General features: G+C 56.9%; 1 protein-coding gene across 5 annotated transcripts; it reads left to right on the top strand.

Moving 5' to 3' along the window:
• The first annotated feature begins 1,718 nt into the window (after positions 1-1,718).
• Positions 1,719-19,863, top strand: UNC13D (unc-13 homolog D). 5 transcript variants are annotated; one of them, XM_014255875.2, is made up of 32 exons: positions 1,719-1,775; positions 7,034-7,066; positions 7,325-7,432; positions 8,110-8,169; positions 8,382-8,448; positions 8,532-8,709; positions 8,840-8,884; positions 9,250-9,318; positions 9,514-9,583; positions 9,880-9,984; positions 10,262-10,354; positions 10,581-10,684; positions 10,887-11,004; positions 11,533-11,657; positions 11,926-12,016; positions 12,272-12,328; positions 12,415-12,512; positions 12,746-12,797; positions 13,088-13,218; positions 13,504-13,624; positions 14,174-14,314; positions 14,478-14,576; positions 14,922-15,128; positions 15,300-15,368; positions 15,681-15,760; positions 15,978-16,083; positions 16,162-16,233; positions 16,349-16,432; positions 16,712-16,832; positions 17,399-17,522; positions 17,810-18,015; positions 18,108-19,861. In XM_014255875.2, the coding sequence occupies exons 2-32, from the start codon at positions 7,034-7,036 to the stop codon at positions 18,209-18,211; spliced, it is 3,138 nt and encodes a 1,045-aa protein (XP_014111350.2). In that variant the 5' UTR covers positions 1,719-1,775; the 3' UTR covers positions 18,212-19,861. The 5 variants fall into 5 exon arrangements, with proteins under 5 accessions (XP_014111350.2, XP_005526826.3, XP_014111351.2 ...); XM_005526769.3 differs by lacking the exon at positions 1,719-1,775 and adding an exon at positions 4,943-5,060 and having other exon boundaries at positions 18,108-19,863; XM_014255876.2 differs by lacking the exons at positions 1,719-1,775; positions 18,108-19,861 and adding an exon at positions 4,943-5,060 and having other exon boundaries at positions 17,422-17,522; positions 17,810-18,007.
• The last annotated feature ends 306 nt before the right edge of the window (positions 19,864-20,169 follow it).

The following is a 20,169-nucleotide window of genomic DNA, read 5'->3' as shown; positions in this document are numbered from 1 at the left end:
GTTTCACCAAGGCTGGCTGTGATCAGGAGGAGTTTCAGGTTAAAGCTGCACAGAAAAGCCCAAGTGACAGAGGTGAGGTTTGTGGGTGGGGACAGAATGCTGAGATGTGCAGGGATCTTTATTTCAGTGAAGGCTCTGCAGCCGCAGCAGGTGTTACTCACCTGTTTGGAGTGAGTCAGCTCCAAGAGACTGGAACTGGTATTTCAGCCCCCTCCTTGCTCAGGGGCTGGCCCTGTGTCACCGTGACAGGCAGGCCCCAGCGGGACATGAAGTGGCCCAGGGGAGCAGGAGCTCGTACCTGCCGGTGGTGGCTGCTGGATCTCACACCTCAGGGTGCAAACCCTCCCTGCAGGCTCCTCCTATCCCACCTGCCATTCCCTACACAATTCCTGTGGTGTCCGGACGCTGGAGCAAAAGGTATCAGCTTGGCTCTATTTACAGCTCTGCAAATCCTGTCTTTCTAAACTTTTCCTTTCCCCTGCTCAAGCTGTGTCTCCTCCTCCTCCTTTTCCATGTACTTTGCTCTGTGAGGGCTGGGCTCTGGCTGGGACACACTGGCTCTTCCCGTGGCACAGACTGACTGCAATAATATTCCATGTTTTGGCGTGTCCCTCTGGAATGTGGGGGCGGTGGGAGCAGTTGTCCTGCAGCCTCCTCCCATCACCCAAGAATGTGGCTCTGTGGAGCTTGGTGGGGTCCTCAGGGGCTTCAGCAAATGTGTGGGGAGAATTGTTGGTGGAAAAGCCGTGGGGAGAATGCTCTGTGCTGGAGCTGGTCGGTAATTTGGCATCTGTGCTCCAGACTAACCTGGTTAATGGGCACCATGGGTTAATGGCTGGGTGTCAGCCCTGGGTTCTTCCACCTTCACAAGCATCACCCTGGCCCCTCCTCAGCTCAGGCACATGCTGTCAGTCCTGCTGCTCCCAACTCAGCCCCCAAACCAGCAAATAAATTGCCTTTGAAATCTGTGTCCCCCATTCTCTGTCCCTGCAGTGAGGGGATGATAAATTCAATGTCTGAAACAGAATTATCTCACTGGGAGAGGGAAGTGAAGACAGCACATGACAGTGATGGTGAAAACATTTTTAAGTGGTCACAAGGTGCTGTGAGGCAAATGAGGGACATCCAGGTCTACACATAAAGTCTGTGACTTCCTCAGAGTCATCCTGGCAGCTCTTGTGCCAAACCTCTGCTCCTGCACAGGGCTCCCAAGGGGAACAAAGCTTTCACAACTGCTCTGTCCTATGTGGGTGGCTGGAAGTCCCCTTTGCTCTTCCCAGAGGGATGGAGTTTGCCTTGACATCCTTCTAAAATGTCCCAAATGAGGAGGGAGATGCTGTGTATTCCCCACTTCCTTCCCAGGTGCCACCAGCTTTTGTGAGGTGCCCCCAGAGTGCTCAGGAGAGATGTGGGGTCAGGGCTGGAGTTACTGGGGGGGCCCACTAGAAAGAGGGGGATGACTGACATCCCTCCTGGGTATGGAATCGTTCCCCACAGCACCCAGTGGGTCCCAGGGGGATACTTCACCCCCCAAAGAGGGGAAACATGGACATCTCTCATTTTGAAACCACCTTTCTGTCTTTTGCCTGGTGTCTGCACTGTCCCCTTTGCCAATGCCTGGCAGGCGCCGCTGGCTTCTGCAGAGTCATCAGACCCCGTGCTTAAAAGGAGAAGTGAGGGAGGGACATGTTGAAATAATTTTTTTGACTATTTGTCCATCTCCATCCGAGAGATAAGAGTGTGGCCAGGCTGTGGCTTCAGGATCAAGACAAGAGGTAGGAGATAAACTACTATTAATGTTGCTGGAGGGTTATTTCCTAGCAGCTTTTCCTTTAGGGGGAAGATGATTCCGTATAAAGACAGTGATGATGTTTGTTCTTTGGAGATCTGTTTTCTCAGCACCTATAACCCCATTCACAAGTGAACTGTGAACTTTATTTATACTGGGGACAGGTATAAAGGGTTTTCCTTTAGGATGACTTGTTTTGGAAAGGAATGTAAGGCTGCACTCCACATTGTGCAGATACATGTTGGTTATTTTGGGAGGCAGACTGACAGCGTGGGAAGCAGGGGCTGTTTTGTGGAATGCCAACCCCCTCCCTTTGTAAAGTCCTGCCTTGGATGTCTGGAATGTTTTGCAAGTTGTCTGCCAGTCTGGGGAACTTTATCAGGAGTTTATCAGAGTTTATCAGGATTGTCTCTACTAACCAGAAATCCTCGCTCATTCTGGAGCTCTTCTCTTACTGATTTCTGGACAAGGAGTAATTTGAGGTGCAAATACTGGAGCTCAGTGATTTTTGTCACTGGTATTTTGTGGAACAGGTGGCTGCTGGTAAAACCCAGGGGAAAAAAAGATATTTGCTGCTTTTGAGACCTGATCACCAAAGAGCTCTCCCATGGCACACACAGAGGCTCGGATCCATGTGATCCCTGCACAGATTCCTTCCCAAGGACCGTGCTGGCCTCTGATGGGAGCTGGGTGCTCCCACCCTGCCGGGCTGTGCCTGAGCATTTCCAGTGGACACTGTAGTGGCCAGCTGGGGAACTGCTGGGGAAAGTGCTTTTAAACAGACACTTCCACACTGCAGCTGAACTTTTGCTTTCTAAAGCCTGCACAGCCCCAGCCTAGGCACCAGCTCCTGGCCAGAGGGTCACTGCCTGATGTCTAGCCATAGTTACAAATAAGTTTTATTTCTCCAGTGTTACAAGGAGGAAAGAAGTGGGTTTGAGGATTACTAAACCCTTTCAGCTGTTCTCTCTGTGCTGGTTGAGGCAAGAGACATCCTGACTGCTGTTAATTTTTGTTGGCAAGGAGCAGTGAAAGGTGTGAGCAGCTCAAGGATGCTGAGTCCATGTCCTGCCTTTACCTCTGGAGTTCCTCTTTGCAGAGCCAGATTTTGCTTTTGCAATCAAAGCTAAAAGCAAAGATGCCAGCAATGGTTTCCAAAGGCCATCATGCACTTTTCTCTAGTTCCCACTAACAACATTTTGCAAGGGAGCACAGAGCTGGTGTCCCAGATCAATAAACTGCATTTGTGTGTGTCACGGGACAGGAATCGGCTTCTCCACCACATCCCCTCCATCAGCAAGGGAGGAGATGCTTTTAAGCCATTTGTCCAAGGTGAGCCAATGAAAAAAGGCTGGATAAAGCCAAGGCTGAGGCTGGCAGAGCTGGGTAAGCACCTCTGAGAATTTCTGACAGTTACCAGAGCCCTCCTGACAGGGGAGAGAGCAGAAGTGTAACAAGCAGCTTTTTGCAGACCTCAGAGGACAAGGCTGAAAAACCTCAGGAGTGCATTTCAGCTTTATGGTGTCTCACTGTATCTCTGGATTTTTATTGTGTAGATTATCTTGGCATCCCCCTACTCCTGGAAATTCAGTGTTTTTATGCTGTGCAGCCCCTCTAGGTCCCAGTCCTGTGCTGGCTGTCCTGGATAAAGAAAATCTGCATCCCACATCAACCCCCTGCCTTTGCTCTCGACCCTTTTTCCATCTCCTGGTCCCACAACTTCAGGGAGCCCCTTTTGCCATTATAACCTCCTCTTACAGGGTTCCAGGGCAAAGGGAGGTTGTGTCTCTCTCAAAGCAATTAGAACAGTGCAACCTGCCTCAATTAAAGGACTGGATTGAGTGCGAGGCTGGAAGGGACTGGCTGCCTGCCCTCATCCTCTCACAGAGACGCTGCTGCCAGCATCCTCCTGCAGCCCAGCTTGAAGCCAGCATGCTGTGGGGCTCTGTGCTGATGGACTCTGATTCCTTCACTGGTATTAAGGAGGCAAATTCTCCAGTGCAGTTTCCATGTTCATGGTTTCCTGTTTGGATTCAGCATAAATCCCAGAGTGCCTGCACAGTACCTCTGATCCCACTGTGGAGCCACTGCTGCCTGTGTTACATCTGAAGCATCTTTTTGAATGGCTTTTGGACCATCCAGGGGTCAGGAAGGTGTGGGGGAGACAAAACCTGCCCTTGGGGAGTCACTGCCCTGCTGCAGAGGGCCTGTGGCAGTGACACCAAACCCCAGCAGTGACACTGAGCACGGGCTGATGTCCTTGTCCTTCCCCAGGCTGTGGGTCAGGCTGCTGAGCAGAAAATGCTTGTGCAGCTCGACAGCTCCTCCAAAGCCCAGCCCGCTCTCAGCTGTGCCTGTAGACACAACAGACACCCAGCAGCAAACTGGATCTTCCCCTGGCATCTCCTGATGCCCAGCCAAGCCTTCCCCCACCCAATTTGTTATCAGTGAGAGCATCCTGATAGGGATCTGCGAGGGGAGTGCTGCTCTGTGACAGGCCTGGCAAGCTGCAATCAGATAAAGTGTTTACAAGAATGAAAGCTGATGGTAAAGAACAAGTTTTCAGCGTCATTTCTTTCTGCTTTTTTTTCTTCAGTAATCAGCTTTTTCTGGACAGCCTGTTTGGGAAAAAGGTCACAGGCCCTTTCTCAGTGCTGTTCTTGGCTTTTCATTGCATCTGCTCTCAGCCCAACCTTGTGCAACTCTCTTGGGTGTTGCAAGGACTTCCCCTGCTGCAGCTTTTGCGTGGGGCTTCAAATCCCCTCCATCCCCCGGGGCTGAAGACACTCCCTGCTTTCTGCAGGGTCCCTGCCCCTGCTCTCGGCACCACGGATCCCAAAGACACATCAGAGCCCACATCCTTGGTGTTGTCTCTGCTAATCCTCTCCAGCACCCCCTTCCCCTGCTGGGCTTTGCCTTCTCAGGACTACTTCTCTCCAATTCCTGGCTCATGAGTGATGGCAGGGGCTGGATGTGCCACGTCCCACGTGTGATGCCATGTGTGCCATGCGGTGCCGGTGGCTGTGGGTGCAGGGTTGGGGTGTCTGTGTCCCCGGGGTGCTCTGGCAGGAGCCCTGAGCGCGTTTCCGCTTCTCTGACATGGCCACGCTGTGATAAGGGCTGTGGTTTCCTCCCGTGAGCGAGAGAGGCAGTGGGGGAGAACACAGCTCCCGGCAGAGCTGCAGCCCTGCCCCACACTCAGCCTCCCCCCGAGATGGATCCTGCTGCTGAGAGCCCCCCAGGGACCCTCCCCGGGGAGGAGAGCCCCGAGGTAGGTGGCTTTGAGCTTTTTGGAGGTGTGCTGGCACCAGGCAGGGTCAGGGGGGCTGTGCCCAGGGGACCCCGGGGACAGCGCTGGGTGCCGGGGCTGTAAAAGGGAATGAGAGAAAGGGAACCGAGGCCTGGGGGTGCCCGAGAGATGGGGGTGCCATACCCGTGTAAATGGGCACCCCACGGGCTCAGCTGCAGCTCTGTGCCCCCACTGAGGTCCCCTCTGGGCTCGGCTGTGGTTTCCCAGCACTTCCCAGCCTCTCTGGGCTCTCTGCTGCCGGCAGCTCCCCCAAAACCTGCTCCAGGCCATCCCAAAACAAACAGCTTCCTCTGGGTCCCCACGTCTGTCCCCGAGGGAAGGGACCCACAGTTCTGCCCAGGGCTGCTGGGAGGGCACAGTGCCCCGTGCCCTGGATGATCTGTCCTGGTGCTGGTCCCCACTCGGGGACTTGTCCTCCGTCCCCAGAGCCCCTGTCCCTGCTGCCTCCCCCCGCTGCAGCTGCTGGGGTGGGCTGATGCTGGTGGCTCTATCCAGACCTGGGTTTAAGCAACACTCCTGGATTTGAGCTGGGTTCTTGGCATGAGGATTAGCAGCAGTAAACAGGTCCTGGTGGCTCAGCTCAGCTTTATCTTAACCAGTCCCCTGTGCACATGGGAGCAGCCCCTGTGTCCAGGGCAGAATGGAACGGCAAGGAGCTGCCCCCAAAAGCAGCAGGGATTCCTCCCCCTGCCCTCCTGTGCTACCCCACTGCTGGGCAGGGCACAGATGCTTGTGTCTTGCGATAAACAACAGCAGCAGAGAAATAAAGTCCCTTTTCTGTCCCCTCTGCACTTGCAACCTTGCAATGGGGCAGCGCTGGCTGTGGGGATGCTGAAAGATTTGGGATGGGGCCTTGCCCCCCTTGCCTTGGCACAGGCAGGACAGTGCCAGCAGCAGCAGGAGGTGCCCCTGGGCAGGGGCAGGCTGGGACCCTCCTAAGTGCAACAGGTGCCCCTTTCACAGGGGGCTGCTCAGCCACCAGAGCCCCCAGCAGCCACCAGTGGGTACAAGAAGAGATGTGGAAGGTGGGGGGAGCAGCTCAAGGGTTAAACTCGCCAGGGCTGGAAGGGTTGAATTCAGTCCAGATGGCCGGGGGATTATGCCAGCCCTAGATTTGCCATAAGCAAATGTTAATGTTCAAGCTCGGGGTTGGTTTATTTTTTTCTGTTAGGGGTTCCTAAGGTCAGTTTGGGGCCTGGGCTGACCCACGGGCAGGATCCATCCATCCATCCATCCATCCATCCATCCATCCATCCATCCATCCATCCATCCATCCCTACCAGCCCTGCATGAGCAGGTGCTGGGATCATGCTCTGCAGACTCCCCTCAGCCCAAAAAAGCCCAAACTCATTTTAAAAACTTCTGTTACATGTTTTGGTGTCAGCCCCTTGTGCTCCCAGAGGCTCCAGTGCCAGGACTGCTAACAGATGGCACAGGGACACTGGTCCCCTTCCTCTGGCGGTGTCACTGCTCGGATTCAATTCTTGTTTGGAAGGTCAGTGCTGTTGCTGGCCATCCTTCAAGTGGGGAATGAGCAGTGCACCCTTGCAGCTTTCAGAGATTTGTAGCAGTGCACCAAATCCTGATGGATTTTGGCATCTCCTTGCCCAGCCTGGAGCTCCTCACGGTGCTCTGGCCCCCTGCCCTGTCCCTCAGCTGCTTTGCTCTCCCAGCTGCTGTTGTCACCCTCGCAGCCCCTCCTCAATTAATGGGGCTTGGGGGTGAAGTTCTCTGTGCTGCCCTGCTGGTGGGTGATGGGGGACACTGTCCCTCAGCTGTGGGGTGTCTGTGGGGTGTCACAGTGTCCTTTGGCACATCCCACCCTCGTGCTGTGGGTGATGCTGCCCCATCCTGGCTGCCCTGCCCTGTCTGGCCACGATTTCCTCCTCAAACCACGCTCTTGATGGGAAACCTCTCTTCTCTTCTCTCCCCAGATGGATCTGTCCCACCGGTTCTCCAAGGAAGAGGTACAAGCGTGGCCCCACTGTGGTTTCCCTTGGTGGCACTGGAGGGGTGGCAGTGCTGCAGGGCTTTGGGGACGTGGCTCAGCTCCTGGAGCTCCAGGACAGCCAGTGGTGGTGGGCAGGGCTGGGTGCAGGGGGTGGCAGGGCCCAGCATGGGGCTGGGGGAGCTGTGAGGAGGAAATCCTGCTGATCCTGGGGGGTGCACAGAGCATGTCCCTGCTGGCTGTCCCCACATGAGGTGTCAGCACTGTCCCCCCACAGCTGGCCCTGCTCTACCAGGAGGTTCTCTACACCATCCTGCACCGCCTGGGCAAGCCCAAGCAGCAGCACGTCGGGGATTCCCAGGAGCTCTACTCCTATGTGCAGAAGGTGTGTCCCCCCAACAGGGTCCCCAAAACCTGTCCCCTGACATGTCCATCCTCCCACCTACAGGGGATGGTAAGGATTTGTTATGCCCCAAACTCACACAGTGAGTTTTTACAGGGGCTTTGATTTACTCTGGTGGTTCACAGGAGACCACAAAATCCTCAGGAGGCTGAATAACAAACTTTTACTTGCAAACTGGAGAATATTTCTGTTGAATATGGTTGGGCTTTCCATGTGTTAGGGGCTTGGACTGGACCAGGGGCCAGGATGTGGAAATGCCCCATCCCACCTATGCAGAACTTGCCCTGACCCCCACCACACACAATTTCTCTCTGCTCATTTGGAGCCAATAATCTTCCCTCTGGCCCCCTACAGGGTCATGCAGAGGAAGCTTTTAACAAACACCATGAAAGATGTAGCAGCAGCATCCAGCCAGAGGGCTGGGAGCATCCTGTGGCTGGGAGATACTAGCCCTGGGGAGAAGTTTATCTTGGGGATGGTGGGAAGAAGGCTCTCCCTCTCTCCCTCAAGAGATTTCAGCTGGTCCCCACCCTTCCTGCTGGACTCTGCCACTTTCCTCTCCCCTTGGGCTGGTCCCAGGGAGCAGAGGGAAGCCCCTGGCTGCTCTCCAGCCCCTGTTAACAGGGCAGCATCCATCACCAGCCCCAATATCCACACAGGCTTTTGGCATGGACGTGGAGGAGCACAGTGCGATCATGCAGCAGGTCATGGAGCTGGAGGTACAGTGTGCAGTGTGCAGCTGGGCTGGTGCTGGGGGGCTGCAGTGCCTCTGAGCCCCTGTGACTGGGATTTGGGTGCTCTGGCATTGTCACTGCTTGGGTGGGAGCTGATGGCAAGGTCCTGCTCCGACCCCATCCTTTCTTGCAGGGTTGAGCCTTCCTCACAGGGTTGGTGACCCCACACATTAATAGCTGTTTTTTCATTTTCCCAGAGCCCCATTTACTGCCTGAAAGCCACTGTGAAGGAAGCCAAGGGAATTTTGGGTAAAGATGTCAGTGGTAAGTGGAGATGTGTGGGTGTCCCGTGGGAAGAGGGGCAGCTGCTGCTCCCGAGTGGAATTCCCACACCTTCACCCTCACAGGGCTCAGTGACCCATACTGCCTGCTGGGCATCCAGGCCAGGGGCCAGGAACCAGCCCACCCTGACCACAAGAAGAGAACAAAGGCTGTGGTGAAAGACCTCATCCCCGAAGACCAAATCCATCGCACCCAAGTGATAAAACAGACCCTCAGCCCAGTGTGGAACGAGACCTTCATCCTGTAATCCCCCACCCCACCCCTTGGCTCTGCCCTCTGGGGGGATGCAGGGCATGGCCAGGGCTCTCAGCTGTGGATGGGGGTTCACCACTCGAATGTTTCTCGAGTAACAAAATGCCCTGGTGCCTTGCAGGGAGTTTAAAGATGTGGAGACAGCCAGCTTCCACCTGGACATGTGGTGAGTGACCCTCACCCTGCCCCCAGGGTGTCCTGCCTCCTGGGATTCAATCTGCAGCTTTTTTAAAGGCCAGAAGCCAGCTGGGAACCCCTTTGCCCATCACTTTGTGTGGAGCAGTGCAGGATGTGACCTGTGCCAGCAGAGAAATCCCAGGCTGGCTGTGCCCAGGCAGGCCTGGTCTTAAACCCTGGTTTCATTTATGGAGAGAAGCCACATGCTGGCAGATTTGGGCTGGGTTTGGGGGTGGCCTCAGTCCTGCCACTTCCCTGTTCCTGTACTTTCCCTTCTCCACCGTCATTGCAACTCTCTGCTCTGTTTTTCCACCGCCTGGATTTCCCCCTTTCCCCGCGGTGGGCTTTGTGCAGGGACTCGGACGTGGTGGAGTCGATGCGGCACAAGCTGGGGGAGCTGACGGACCTCCACGGCCTCAAAAGGTTGGTGCTGCTGTGGCCCCAAGGCTGCTCAGGAAATCTGAGCTAGAAAATGCTTATTTGCCTGCTGGATTTTAAAAATCACCTTTGGATGGAGGAAGGGAGTGCGGCAGGTCTGTGTCACCCTGCTCCACGCCGAGCACGGCCGGGTCACGGCTGCAGGACACCTTCCCACCCCCTTTCGTCTGTTCCTTTCAGGATCTTTAAAGATGCTCGCAAAGACAAGGGGCAGGACGATTTCCTGGGGAACGTGGTGGTTCGGCTGAAGGTGAGCGCCGGGTGCCTGCTCTCCTCCAGGGCAGCGGCCAGGTTAAACCTCCCGGCAGCCGGGCAGGATCCCTTCCCTGCGGCAGCACAACACCTCCAGAGCCACAAACTGACCTCAGCTCCCTCCCTGTGCCGCAGTCACCCCACCACAGTCACTGCACAGCCTGTGCTTTTAACCCTACACAGAATCTCCCTGCCCCATTAACGCAGCGGGATGAAGATCCCCTGGTCTCTGAACGAGATCCTTCTCCTGGGGAGGCTGCCCGGGGCTGCCCCTTTGTCCCTGTGTGCCTGCAGGACCTGCACTGCTGGAATGACCAGTGGTACCAGCTGGAGCCACGGACAGAGACCTACCCCGAGCGGGGGCACTGCCACCTGCAGTTCCTACTCACGCACAAGAAGGTGGGATGGGATGTGGAAAGGGCTCCTTTCCCATTGCCTGGGCAGGATGGGACAGCTGCCTGTCCCTTGGGGCTCGTCTGGGGCTCACAGGTGCCAGCACCAGGGTCTGCAGGTGCTGACCCTCCCCTGAGTTCTGTGCCAGCACCAGGACCCTGCTCCTGGGGCACCTGCAACCCTTGGCTCTCCAGCCCCTCTTTTTGGGTGCTGTGTCCTCACTGTGAGAGCGTCCCTGTGTGTCCAGGCAGGTGATGGCTCTCTCTGCCTTGTCTCTTTCCAGAGGGCCACCACGAGCAGCCGGACACAGCCGAGCTACACCGTCCACCGCCACCTCCTGCAGCAGCTGGTGTCCCACGAGATCCTCCAGCACCAGGTACCACCAGCACCAGGAGCAGCCCTCCAGCAGCTGGGCTGGGGGAGGGCTCCTTTGCAGCCCACACCCCGACACGCTGTGTGATGGGAATGAGGGTCAGGATGATGCCTGGCATCCTTCCAGGGCTCCCACTCCTGCACATACGCCCCCTCCCCGCCGTGGTGCCTGTCCTCATTCTCCCTGTCTTGCTCCAGGACACATTGCCCCTCCCTTTTCCTCCTGGCAGGCCGGCAGCACCTCCTGGGATGGGGAGCTGAGCAGCCACGCCAGCACCGTGCTGTACCTGCACGCCACACAGAAGGACCTCTCTGACTTCCACCAGGACATGGCGTGAGTGCCCCGCACCCAGAGCGCCCCGGTGCAGCGCTCAGGGCCTTCCTGGGACCCTCTGCCACAGCTGGTCTGTCCCATGAGCTCAGGTGTTGTCCCCAGGACACCTGGGTGCCACCCCTGTGACCCCAGCTGTGACTGTGGCTGGCTCCTGGGTGCCCCCAGCCCCCGGGGGCTCAGCCCAGCCCTTCCTCCTCCCCAGGCAGTGGCTGGCCTACAGCAAACTCTACCAGAGCCTGGAGTTCAACAGCAGCTGCCTCCTCCACCAGATCACCAGCATCGAGTACCGGTGGGTGCAGGAGCGCCTGAGGCCAGAGCAGGTGAGGAGGCTCCAGCACCGCTGTGGGGCAGAGATCAGGGAAAGGTGTCCCAGGCACCCAGCCCAGAGCCTCTCCTCCTAGGAGCCCCTGGGAACCCTCCTGTGTTCCAAGAAGGGCAGGAGATTGTGGGGTACAGGGGTGCCAGGGTGTTGGAGGCATTTCCCAGTGCTTTGTTCCCCCCTCTGTGGAGAACCCCTTACCCTTTGCACAGACATCCCCTCCCCCACCTCTGATCACAACCCCCTGCAAAACTTAAATATGACCCAATTTCTGCTTCTCACAGCCTTTTCAGCTTTTCCCAGAGCATCCCTGCACCCTGCTGAGACACTGAATTTTCCATGCATAGCAATGAGGTTTAAGCACAAAGCTCAGTTCAGTCCCTCCAGGGAGAAGCTACCAGAGACATCAGGGGGGTTTTTCCCATCCCTGGAGCAGGCTGGAAGGGAATGGGAGCACCAGGTGCCATGGTCCAGCCAGCATCTGCCTGTCACTGAGGAGGACAGTGCATGTTTCCTTTCTTCTCCCCAGAAAGCAGAGCTGGCCGAGTCCTTCCAGTCCTTGCTGACCTACGGGGTCTCCCTCATCCGTAGGTTCCGCATCATTTTCCCCCTCTCTGTCCCGAGGTCCAAGGAGAGGCTCCAGTCCCTGCTCCGGTGAGTTGGTCACTGCTGCCAGCTGCACGTGGGGTCCCGTGGCTTGGCCACTGTGATGGACAAGCCCCTGAGCTTGAGCAAGACTCAGTGTGAGCCCTTTGTCCCCCATCTGGGCTGCTGTGACACTCATCCTGTCCCGTCCCTCATCCTGGGCTCCCTGTGGCGGTTGTTGCTGGAGGGGAACGCTGTTTGGGCAGGGTCTGTGAGGGAAGGGGTGTTTGTTTCTCATGGCAGGTGCTGGGTTTCACTTGAGGTTCTCACTTTGCAGGGTCCTTGTCCAGATGTGCAAAACAAAAGCTTTCCATGAGCTGTGCACACCCAGCCCTGACCTCACCCAGATGGTCTCAACAGCTCTGAAGGTACTGGGGGTCTCACCCACCCCAGTCCCTGCAAGGTGGGACCCTGTGGCTCTCCCTTTCCTTCCATCCCAGCCCAACACCTCAACAAATCCACGTGGATCACCCTGGCATGGGAAATACCCACTCCTCTTCAACCTGGTGGTCCCTGCCTGTGGTTCCCGCCTCACCCAGGGAACAGGGAGAGTGAAGGGGGTGACAGAGCTGGCTTTGCTCCTCCTGCTTCCCTGCCATCCCACCAGGACTCCTCTCTTGCAGTCAGGCACAGCAGAATGGTTTCACATGCAGAAGCAGCACCTCAAGCCCATGGTGAAGGTCAGTTCCCATCTCTGTCCCTCTGACATGATAAAGTCACCTCAAAATGTCTGAGCATCCAAAACAAGCTGTTCTTTCCTTTGCAGAGCATAGAGGAGAATAGCAAAGCTTTGTCCAAGCTCCTCCAGGAGGTGATAGAAGACCTCAAGCAGTGCCAAAAGATCTGGAATAAACTGTTCAGCACGTAGGTTTCAATGCTCGATCTCACCCCATCCATCTTCCCTGGGATCAGGAGTGACAGGGCATTTTGATGCCTCATTCCATGGCCCTTGGGCTGCACAGATGGGATCTTTGGTCCCATCTCTGCCCCTTGCAGCTGTGCTGTCCTCACCCAGGACACAGCCTGGCAGGCTTTGCTGGGCAGGCTTTGCTGGGCTGGGGTTGGCAGGCTCCTGACTCTGCATTTTTCTCTTGCAGCAACCTGAAGCTGAATATCTTCTCCATTGCCTACCTGGAGCTGGAGAGCCTGGTGAGCAAGCCTGGGCTGCTCTGCCCTCAGGGGACTAAGGCCTAAAGCCAGGCTGAGGTTTTTGGCCACCCTTCAGGTGGCACCTGCTTGTTGCAAGGCTGGAAGGGGAGCGAGAGAAACTCGCCCTCTCTCCCTGTGTGCCCATAGAGTGACTTTGGGGACTATTTGACCCAACAAATCTCCTCAAATGCCACCCAAAAGGAAGAGGAGTCCCCTGAGCTGACCTTGCTCCAGAAGGAGCCTTCCTGGCCAGACCTCAGTGTGTGTCCCCTGCCCTTGCTCCCATCCAGGTCGCGGAGCACGTCCAGCAGCAGCTGCACGAGGTTGACAGCAGCATGTCCAGACCCACAGCTGAGAGCCTCTTCGATCTCTACAGGAAACTGCAGGAGCTCTGTCAGATGAGGGACTCCCTCCCAAACAGGTATGAGAACTCTCTCCTCCTGAGAGAGGAGAGCTGCCAGAGGGAGGGATCGCGCAGTTAACTGAGAGGATCTCTGGATCCTTCCCACTCACCTACATCACTAATTGCACACCAGGCAGAGCAGGCTGTTGGTGTCTGGTGTCAGTGGGAGCATCACCAGGAGGGTTTTGGGCTCATCTCTGGGTGGGATTGGTGTGAGAGCAGGAGGGGTGGTGGTCCTGTGCCGCTGCTGTGCGGTTGGAGAAGCCAGCACATCATCCATAGGGATGATGCCTTCATCCACAGGGATGGACCTCTGGCTCTGAGCAATTTCCACCAGTGGTTCGAGGAAGCATTACCCCTGTGGCTGCAGAAGGCCTACACCACCACACTGGAGAGGGCTCAGAGAGCCATCCAGATGGACCAGGTAACGTGGGAAGGAGAAATCTCCCTCCTCCCTTTGGGACACTCCAGCTGTCCTCCATGGCTTGCTGCTGTGCCTGGCTCACAGCACTGAGATCACCACATAGGTGCCACTGGCAGCCCAGGAGCAGCCTGGTTCCTCTCCCAAAAGCATAAAAATATCTGGTTCCCTGGGCCAGGTGATCCCACCCACCCTGGCCCCACACAGTGTCCGTGTGTCCCTGGCAGCCTGTGATCTGAGCACCCTGCATTTGGGCTATGCTGTGAGAATCCCCTTTGCTTCCAGCCTCCCTGAAGAGGGGAGGAAAGGCAGCCATGGGGCCTCAGGCTGCCCTTCAGTGGGGTCCAGCAGCACTGGGTGGGTGTATGGAGGGAAGCAGGGAGCTCGTGCTGCTCCATCCATCCTCATCGCCACTCTCCAAAGTGGTTTTGTGATGACATTGGGATCCAAGGAGCTGATGATGGGCCAGAGAGCCCCAAGGAGAAGGAGCAGCTCTGCTCTCTGGGATGGCATCTCTCTGTACGAGCTGTGTTTGCCTTCTCTGCCCCTCAGCTGAAGCCTTACGGGTATCACAAGCACAGCACATCCACCGTTGACCTGTCCACCTGCTACGCCCAGATCGTGACAACCTGGCAGCAGCTCAACTGGCCAGACCCTGAGAAAGCCTTCATGATCATGGTCAATCTCCTGGAGGTTTGTACACCTGGGCACCAGTATACCTGGATTTTCCTTCTCCTGCTCTTGAGGACGTGTCTCCATGAAGGAGCCGGTGCCCCACGGTGATGTGGGTCCCTGAGCCCACGGTGGTCCCCGTGATGCCTGGTTCAGTTCTGTTTGTTTCCTCTCTGTCCTGCAGGACATGTGCAAGATCTCCCTGATGTACTGCAAGCTCATCAAGGAGAGGGCTGAGGCTCTGTCGCTGAGCGAGCAGAACGAGGGCGAGGCGGCCAACAAGGTTGGTACTGGAACTTGTCCTGGTTGCTCCAGGAAGGGCAGGATTTGGCCCTGGTTTCTGGACAAAGAGGCAGCTGAGCTGTTGAGAACCCAGCTGACATCCCCAGTTTGGGTTCCACAGGGACCAGCTGGCCATCAAAGGCCATAATCTGGGAAAATCAGGAGGGAAATGATGTGAGCAGGGGGAGCAGGATGGGGATGGGGACACAGGTGAGGATGAAAATGAGAATGGAGATGGTGATGGGACTAGGGATGAGGATGGGGATGGAGATGGGAATAATGATGGGGATGGGGATGTGGGATGCTCCAGGGAGTGTAGACCCTGGAGTAGACCCACCTCTCCCAGCTCTGCATCGTGGTGAACAACATTGAGCAGCTGCGGCTGCTGATGCTGAAGCTGCCGTCGCAGCTGGACTGGGCCCAGCTGGAGCAGCGCATGAGGGGCATCATCGACCCACAGCAGATCCAGAATGCTCTGCACAACCAACTCCACAGCACCGTGGCCTGCCTGGACCACGAGGTCCAGGACGTGGTGCAAGCCCTGGCTACCAAGGTGACCACCTGCCACTGATGGCCCCTTGGCCCTCACCCAGCCCGGAGCAGTCTCACCCAAGGTGTCCTGAAGCCCATAATGCTCCTGGGATGGAGACAAGGTGGAACTGGGCATGGGGAGGCTGGTGCAGAGGGCAAAGTCCAAGTCTCTTCCTGCATTTCTCCCTGGCAGCTGGAAAAGGGCATTGCCAGGCACATCCAGGAGCTCTCATCTTCCAGTGACACCCAGAAACCTGAGGATGTAAGTATCTGGTCCAGCCCCTCCTGGACCATCTTTTTTGGACAGCTATGGATAGCCTTTGCTTGCTTGGTGGGTGTCTCTGTCACCCTCCATCCCTGCTCCCTGCCCATGCCTGGGGAACAGGACACACCAGTGATGGGGCCCAGACCTCCACAGCCTGCACTTGATGCCCATGTCAGCAGCAGGACCTCAGCAGTCACAGCCTGCCTGTGTTCTGTGGGAAGGAGCCCCTCTGGGATCCTCCCTGGCCTGCTGTGTCCTGCTGGATACGCCCCCCCTGCGCTCCCCAATGCCCCTCTCCTCTCACTGCAGTCCATCATCCCACTCATGAAGTTCCTGGAGTCGGAGCTGCAGTACCTCAACGAGCACCTGGTCCAGGAGAACTTCAAAAGGTGACCAGGGCACTTGGGATGCACTGTGGCAGAGGCCACCAGTGTCACCATCTCTTGGGCAGGAGCATCCCCTCAGCTCCATGGGGCTTGGGACCATCCCACTTTGGGGCTGGCAGGATGAGGCACTTCCTTCTGGGGCTTTGCAAAGCCCTTCAGCTGGAGACCATCCCTGAGCCCAGCCCCTGGATCCTGCTCACAACCTCCCTCTCCCCTGCAGCCTCCTCACTCTCCTGTGGCAGCACACCCTGTCCGTGCTCTCAGCAGCACAGGGGCCGCAGGTGCCCTCGTTCCAGCACTGCCAGAGGCTGTTCTGTGCCCTGAAGGTACCAAGGGGAAGCAGAGGGACAAGGCAAGGCAAGGACAGGGGTTTGGTTGGTGGCTGACAGCATCCTTGTCCCCAGAGCCTGGAGCTGTGCTTCCATGCCGAGGGCTGTGGGCTGCCGCTGGAGACCCTCCACAGTGCAGCCTTCCAGGTATGGAGATGGGGATGGGAGTCCCTGTGGGTTGCTTTGGGAGGAAAGGATGCCAGGGATCCCCGGGCTGTGGACCTGTCCGTGTGCTTGAGCATCACCTCACACCCTCCCACAGAGGCTGGAGTCTCACCTGGCTCTCTGCTCCGCCACCAGCCGCAAACTCATCCAGAAATACTTCAGCAACAGGATCCAGCAGCAGGTAGGAGTCTGGATGGTGCCCCCAGCCCCCTCCCACATCCCACCCTTGCCCACAGGCCCTGCCTGTGGAAATGTGGAATTTCCCCACCACCCTCCCAGTCCTGGGGCTGTTGGGGCAGGGTTTGCACAGTGTTGAACAGGAGGGGGCTCAATTCATGCCAGAGGATTCCAGCACACCCTGGTACCCCAAAATTCCTGCTGAGCCTCTGCCAGACCTTGTGCATCCCCTCCATGATGGGGATGAAGGACAGCACCTTTATCCTTGTACCCCACTGCCCAGCTGGACACCAGCTCCGAGAAGTACGGGGCTGTGACCATCAAAGCTCTGTACCGGCCTTCGGAGCAGAAACTCCGTGTGGAAGTGCTCAACGCCACCAACCTCATCCCGCTGGACTCTGACGGTGGGTGTGTGCGGGCAGGGGAGACACTCTGCACCACGGCTCCTGTCCCTGCTCCCCGTATGCCCCAGTCAGGAGAGATGCTGGCAACGCTTGGACTCTCTCTTGATTTGCTTTTTTGTCCAAGGAGGTGGATTTGGGGGAAAAGAGGGGTTATTGCAGTGGTTCTGGGTGCTGCGGTGGGATGTGGCAGGCAGGACTATGCAGGACACAGTGCCCACATCCCACTGTTTGTGGCACAAGCCAGCAGCCAGGGCAGGCGGCTTTTCTTCATCGTGCAAACCAGCCGCAGATAAAAGAACACTCCGGGGGTGAGCAGCGACCTTCTGCTGGTCCGGCTGTCGTTCGGGGAGCTCTCCAGGAGAGGTCACTCCTCCTGCAGCCACCCCTGGCCGATCGCTGTGCGGGCAGGGCTAGGGACGTTCCCGCAGCCTCCAGGAGCCCGGGGTTGCGGTGAGGATGCCCTGACCCCCCCCCCCTGCAGCCACCCCGGTGTGTCCAAGCCCCCCCGGTTGGGTTCATCCGTGCAGAGGAGCCAGGGGAGGGGGCTGATGTCTGCACCCCACCAGGCTCCAGCGACCCCTTCGTGCAGCTCACCCTGGAGCCCCGGCACGAGTTCCCCGAGGTGGTGGCCCGGACCACCCAGTGCAAGAGGAACGAGCTGCACCCCCTCTTCGACGAAGCTTTCGACTTGTACGTAGGGGCTGACACCCCCCGGCCCCCCCCACTCCCCGCAGCCCCTCAGGCTTCAGCAGAGCCGCTGCCATGGGGCTGCTGCTCCAGGAACTGGCTCTGCCCAGGGATTTCAGCCCCTGCACCCCAGCGGGGTCCCCCAGACAGCCGGGCTGGTTCGGGGCTGTGCTGGGGCCCCGGGGGGTTCGGGTCAGTGGGGGGCTGTGCATTCCCATAGGGCACGGCAGGCTGGCACCGAGGGACCGAGGGGACGGGGTGCGATTGATGATCCCCTGGTGCCCCTGCAGCTTGATCCCCTCCGAGAAGTGCCGGCAGGAGGGGGCCTGTCTGCTGCTGACCGTCTTTGACTACGATGTGCTGGGGGCCAACGACCTGGAGGGCGAAGCCTTCTTCCCCCTGTGCCACCTGCCGGGCCTCGACAGCGAGGAGGACGAGGCTGACATGGGACGGGTGCCCCAGAGCCGGCTCCCCCTCACCCACCCCAAGCCCACGGGTACGTGGTGCCACAGCTGGGCCGAGCCCCTGCAGAGCGGGGAGGGGGCTGTGGGGAGCAGCTCCCACCATTACCGCCCTCTTCTCTGGCAGATGAGATCCTGCAGCTGCTGGAGTCCAGGAAAAGGGACAAAGAAGCTCAGGCCTTCGTTAAGCTCCGCAAGCAGCGAGCCAAGCAGTCCAAGGAGACAGAGTGAGGGAGGGGCAGGAAGATGGCCTGGAAGGAGGGGTCCGGCCAGCGAGACCCCGGGACTTCTGTGGTGCTGGGACCAGAACCATCTGCAGGGAGTGTGGGGACAGAGGGGTCCCTGTGCCTGACCCAACTCACCCCCACCTTTGGCAGCAACGCTCCCATGAGCCAGGGAGGGTGGGCAGGTGGATTCCGGGGCATTTCTTTGCCTGCCTGGACTAGTAACACTACACGAGGGATGTGAAAGTGTGGCTGTCCCTTTCTGTCCCTCTGGAGCTCGTGACTGCCAGTGCTGCATCTCCTGGCCGTGTCCCCAACCCTCCTGTCTGCAACATGACTGACTCAAGCTGGGGACAGCCATGGCCAAACCTGCCTTCATTTTTTTTTTATTTTTTTTTTAATTTTTAAAATTTCTTTTCCCCCCTCATTTTCTTGTGGATAAGCCTCTTATTTTAAATGAAAAGCCACAAAGCTGATGCGTGGGCTGTGTGCTTTGGGGCAGTGGCCCTGTGCTGGGAGCAGCACAATGGGGTGGGACAAGGCATTTGAGATCTGGCGGGAGCTGATGAATTTCTCCTTTTTTAAAATATGCATAGCTGTTGTGTCTGTTTGGTTTTGGTTTTTTTTTTTTTTTTTAATTTTACCACCAATTTTACCTCCTGGAAGCCTGGGATCTTGCAGCAATCAAGAGCATCACAGCCCTGGCAGCCAAACCAGCAGGTATTTTGGGCAGCTGACAGTCCAGGCATGGGGTGCAGGTCCCTGGCATCACTCCCAGCCTGTGCCAGGGACCTGGGTCCCTCTGGAATTGGTGGGAAGCCCTGCAGGGTGCATCCACGTGGGTGACCCAGTATGACAGCAAAAATGCAATGCAGGTGGTTGTAACAATTTTGTGGGTTTTTTGGAGCTTGTTTTTGCTGCAATTAGTACTAATTATACACCTGGAGCTCCCTCTACCCCCACCCTGCAGGGAGATGGCCGTGTTTGAGCTGCAGCAGGTCCCTGGGAGCTGCCAGGGACCAGGGAATTAAAAGCATCCCCCTCCCGGGTGCCTGAGCACCAGCTGCTCCCTCGGTGGGCAGAGCAGCCGCTGGGTCAGCTCAGGTCAAATCCTGGATGCGGGGGTGGGAAAAGAAAAAAGCTCCTTTGGTATCTGTGTGACAGAGCCCACAGCAGGAGGGATTAAGGCGCTGCGGGCTCTCAAGGAAGCCATTTGCTGGCTTAGGTTGCAGTGCAGAGAAATAATATTCCAGAGCTGGGTCTGGGAGTGTGGGGATACTGTGGTGGGTGTCATTTCAGCTGGCTCCAGCACCCTGCAGCTCATCTGGAGCTGGCAGCTCCCACTTCATTACAAGGTTTACTACACGAGGCTGAAGGTTTGAATATGGTCTCAGCTCATTTTTAGCTGTTTTTATAAAAATCACTGTGTCCCACCTTGCCCTGGGCTGGCACCAGCAGGCGTGTCCCAGGGAGCAGGTGGCACAGGCTGACCTCTCATTTGAGATTGCTTGCACTGTATTATTCAAGGTGTTTTAGCTTCATTTTTGCTCAGTTCCAGGCACCTGTGTGTGTCTTCTCCCACCCTAAAAGAAATCCCACCTTTTACAGAGAAAGACTAATAAACCTTAATCAGTCAGAGCACAGCTAGCGCCATGGAGGTGGAGAACAGCCCAAGCATTAAAAAATAAGGCTTGAAGCACACAAAACCAGCTCCTAGCAAATGCAAGAATGATGAGAGGAAGAAATCTCCATCATCATCCTCCTAATCCTGGTCAAGGACCCAACACAGGCAGATGGCCAGAACACAAGAGGGAAGGGGCTGGCACTTAGATCTACTGATTTTATTGTGTTACCAATAATCTGCAATACAAATGGGCCCATTCAGATTTTTGTTGTGATGGGACTAATGGGAAGTGGTCGATACATCTTTGAAGCATTAATTAGACCAAAATTAACAGGTAATTT

The sequence above is a fragment of the Pseudopodoces humilis genome, chromosome 21 (genome assembly GCF_049639895.1).
Source record: "Pseudopodoces humilis isolate 2021_Gansu_Grassland_sample_001 chromosome 21, ASM4963989v1, whole genome shotgun sequence".
Classification (NCBI taxonomy): Eukaryota; Metazoa; Chordata; class Aves; order Passeriformes; family Paridae; genus Pseudopodoces; species Pseudopodoces humilis.
Note: the sequence above shows the minus strand (reverse complement) of the source record. Positions and strands in the feature narration are given on the sequence as shown.

Bases quoted from the DNA above. Each gene is read 5' to 3' on its own strand.
- UNC13D (XM_005526769.3), top strand. From the start codon at position 5,004: ATGGATCCTGCTGCTGAGAGCCCCCCAGGGACCCTCCCCGGGGAGGAG. The intron at 9,584-9,879 runs GTGAGCGCCGGG...GTGTGCCTGCAG, and splicing joins ACGTGGTGGTTCGGCTGAAG to GACCTGCACTGCTGGAATGA. The intron at 12,513-12,745 runs GTAGGTTTCAAT...TTTCTCTTGCAG, and splicing joins TGGAATAAACTGTTCAGCAC to CAACCTGAAGCTGAATATCT.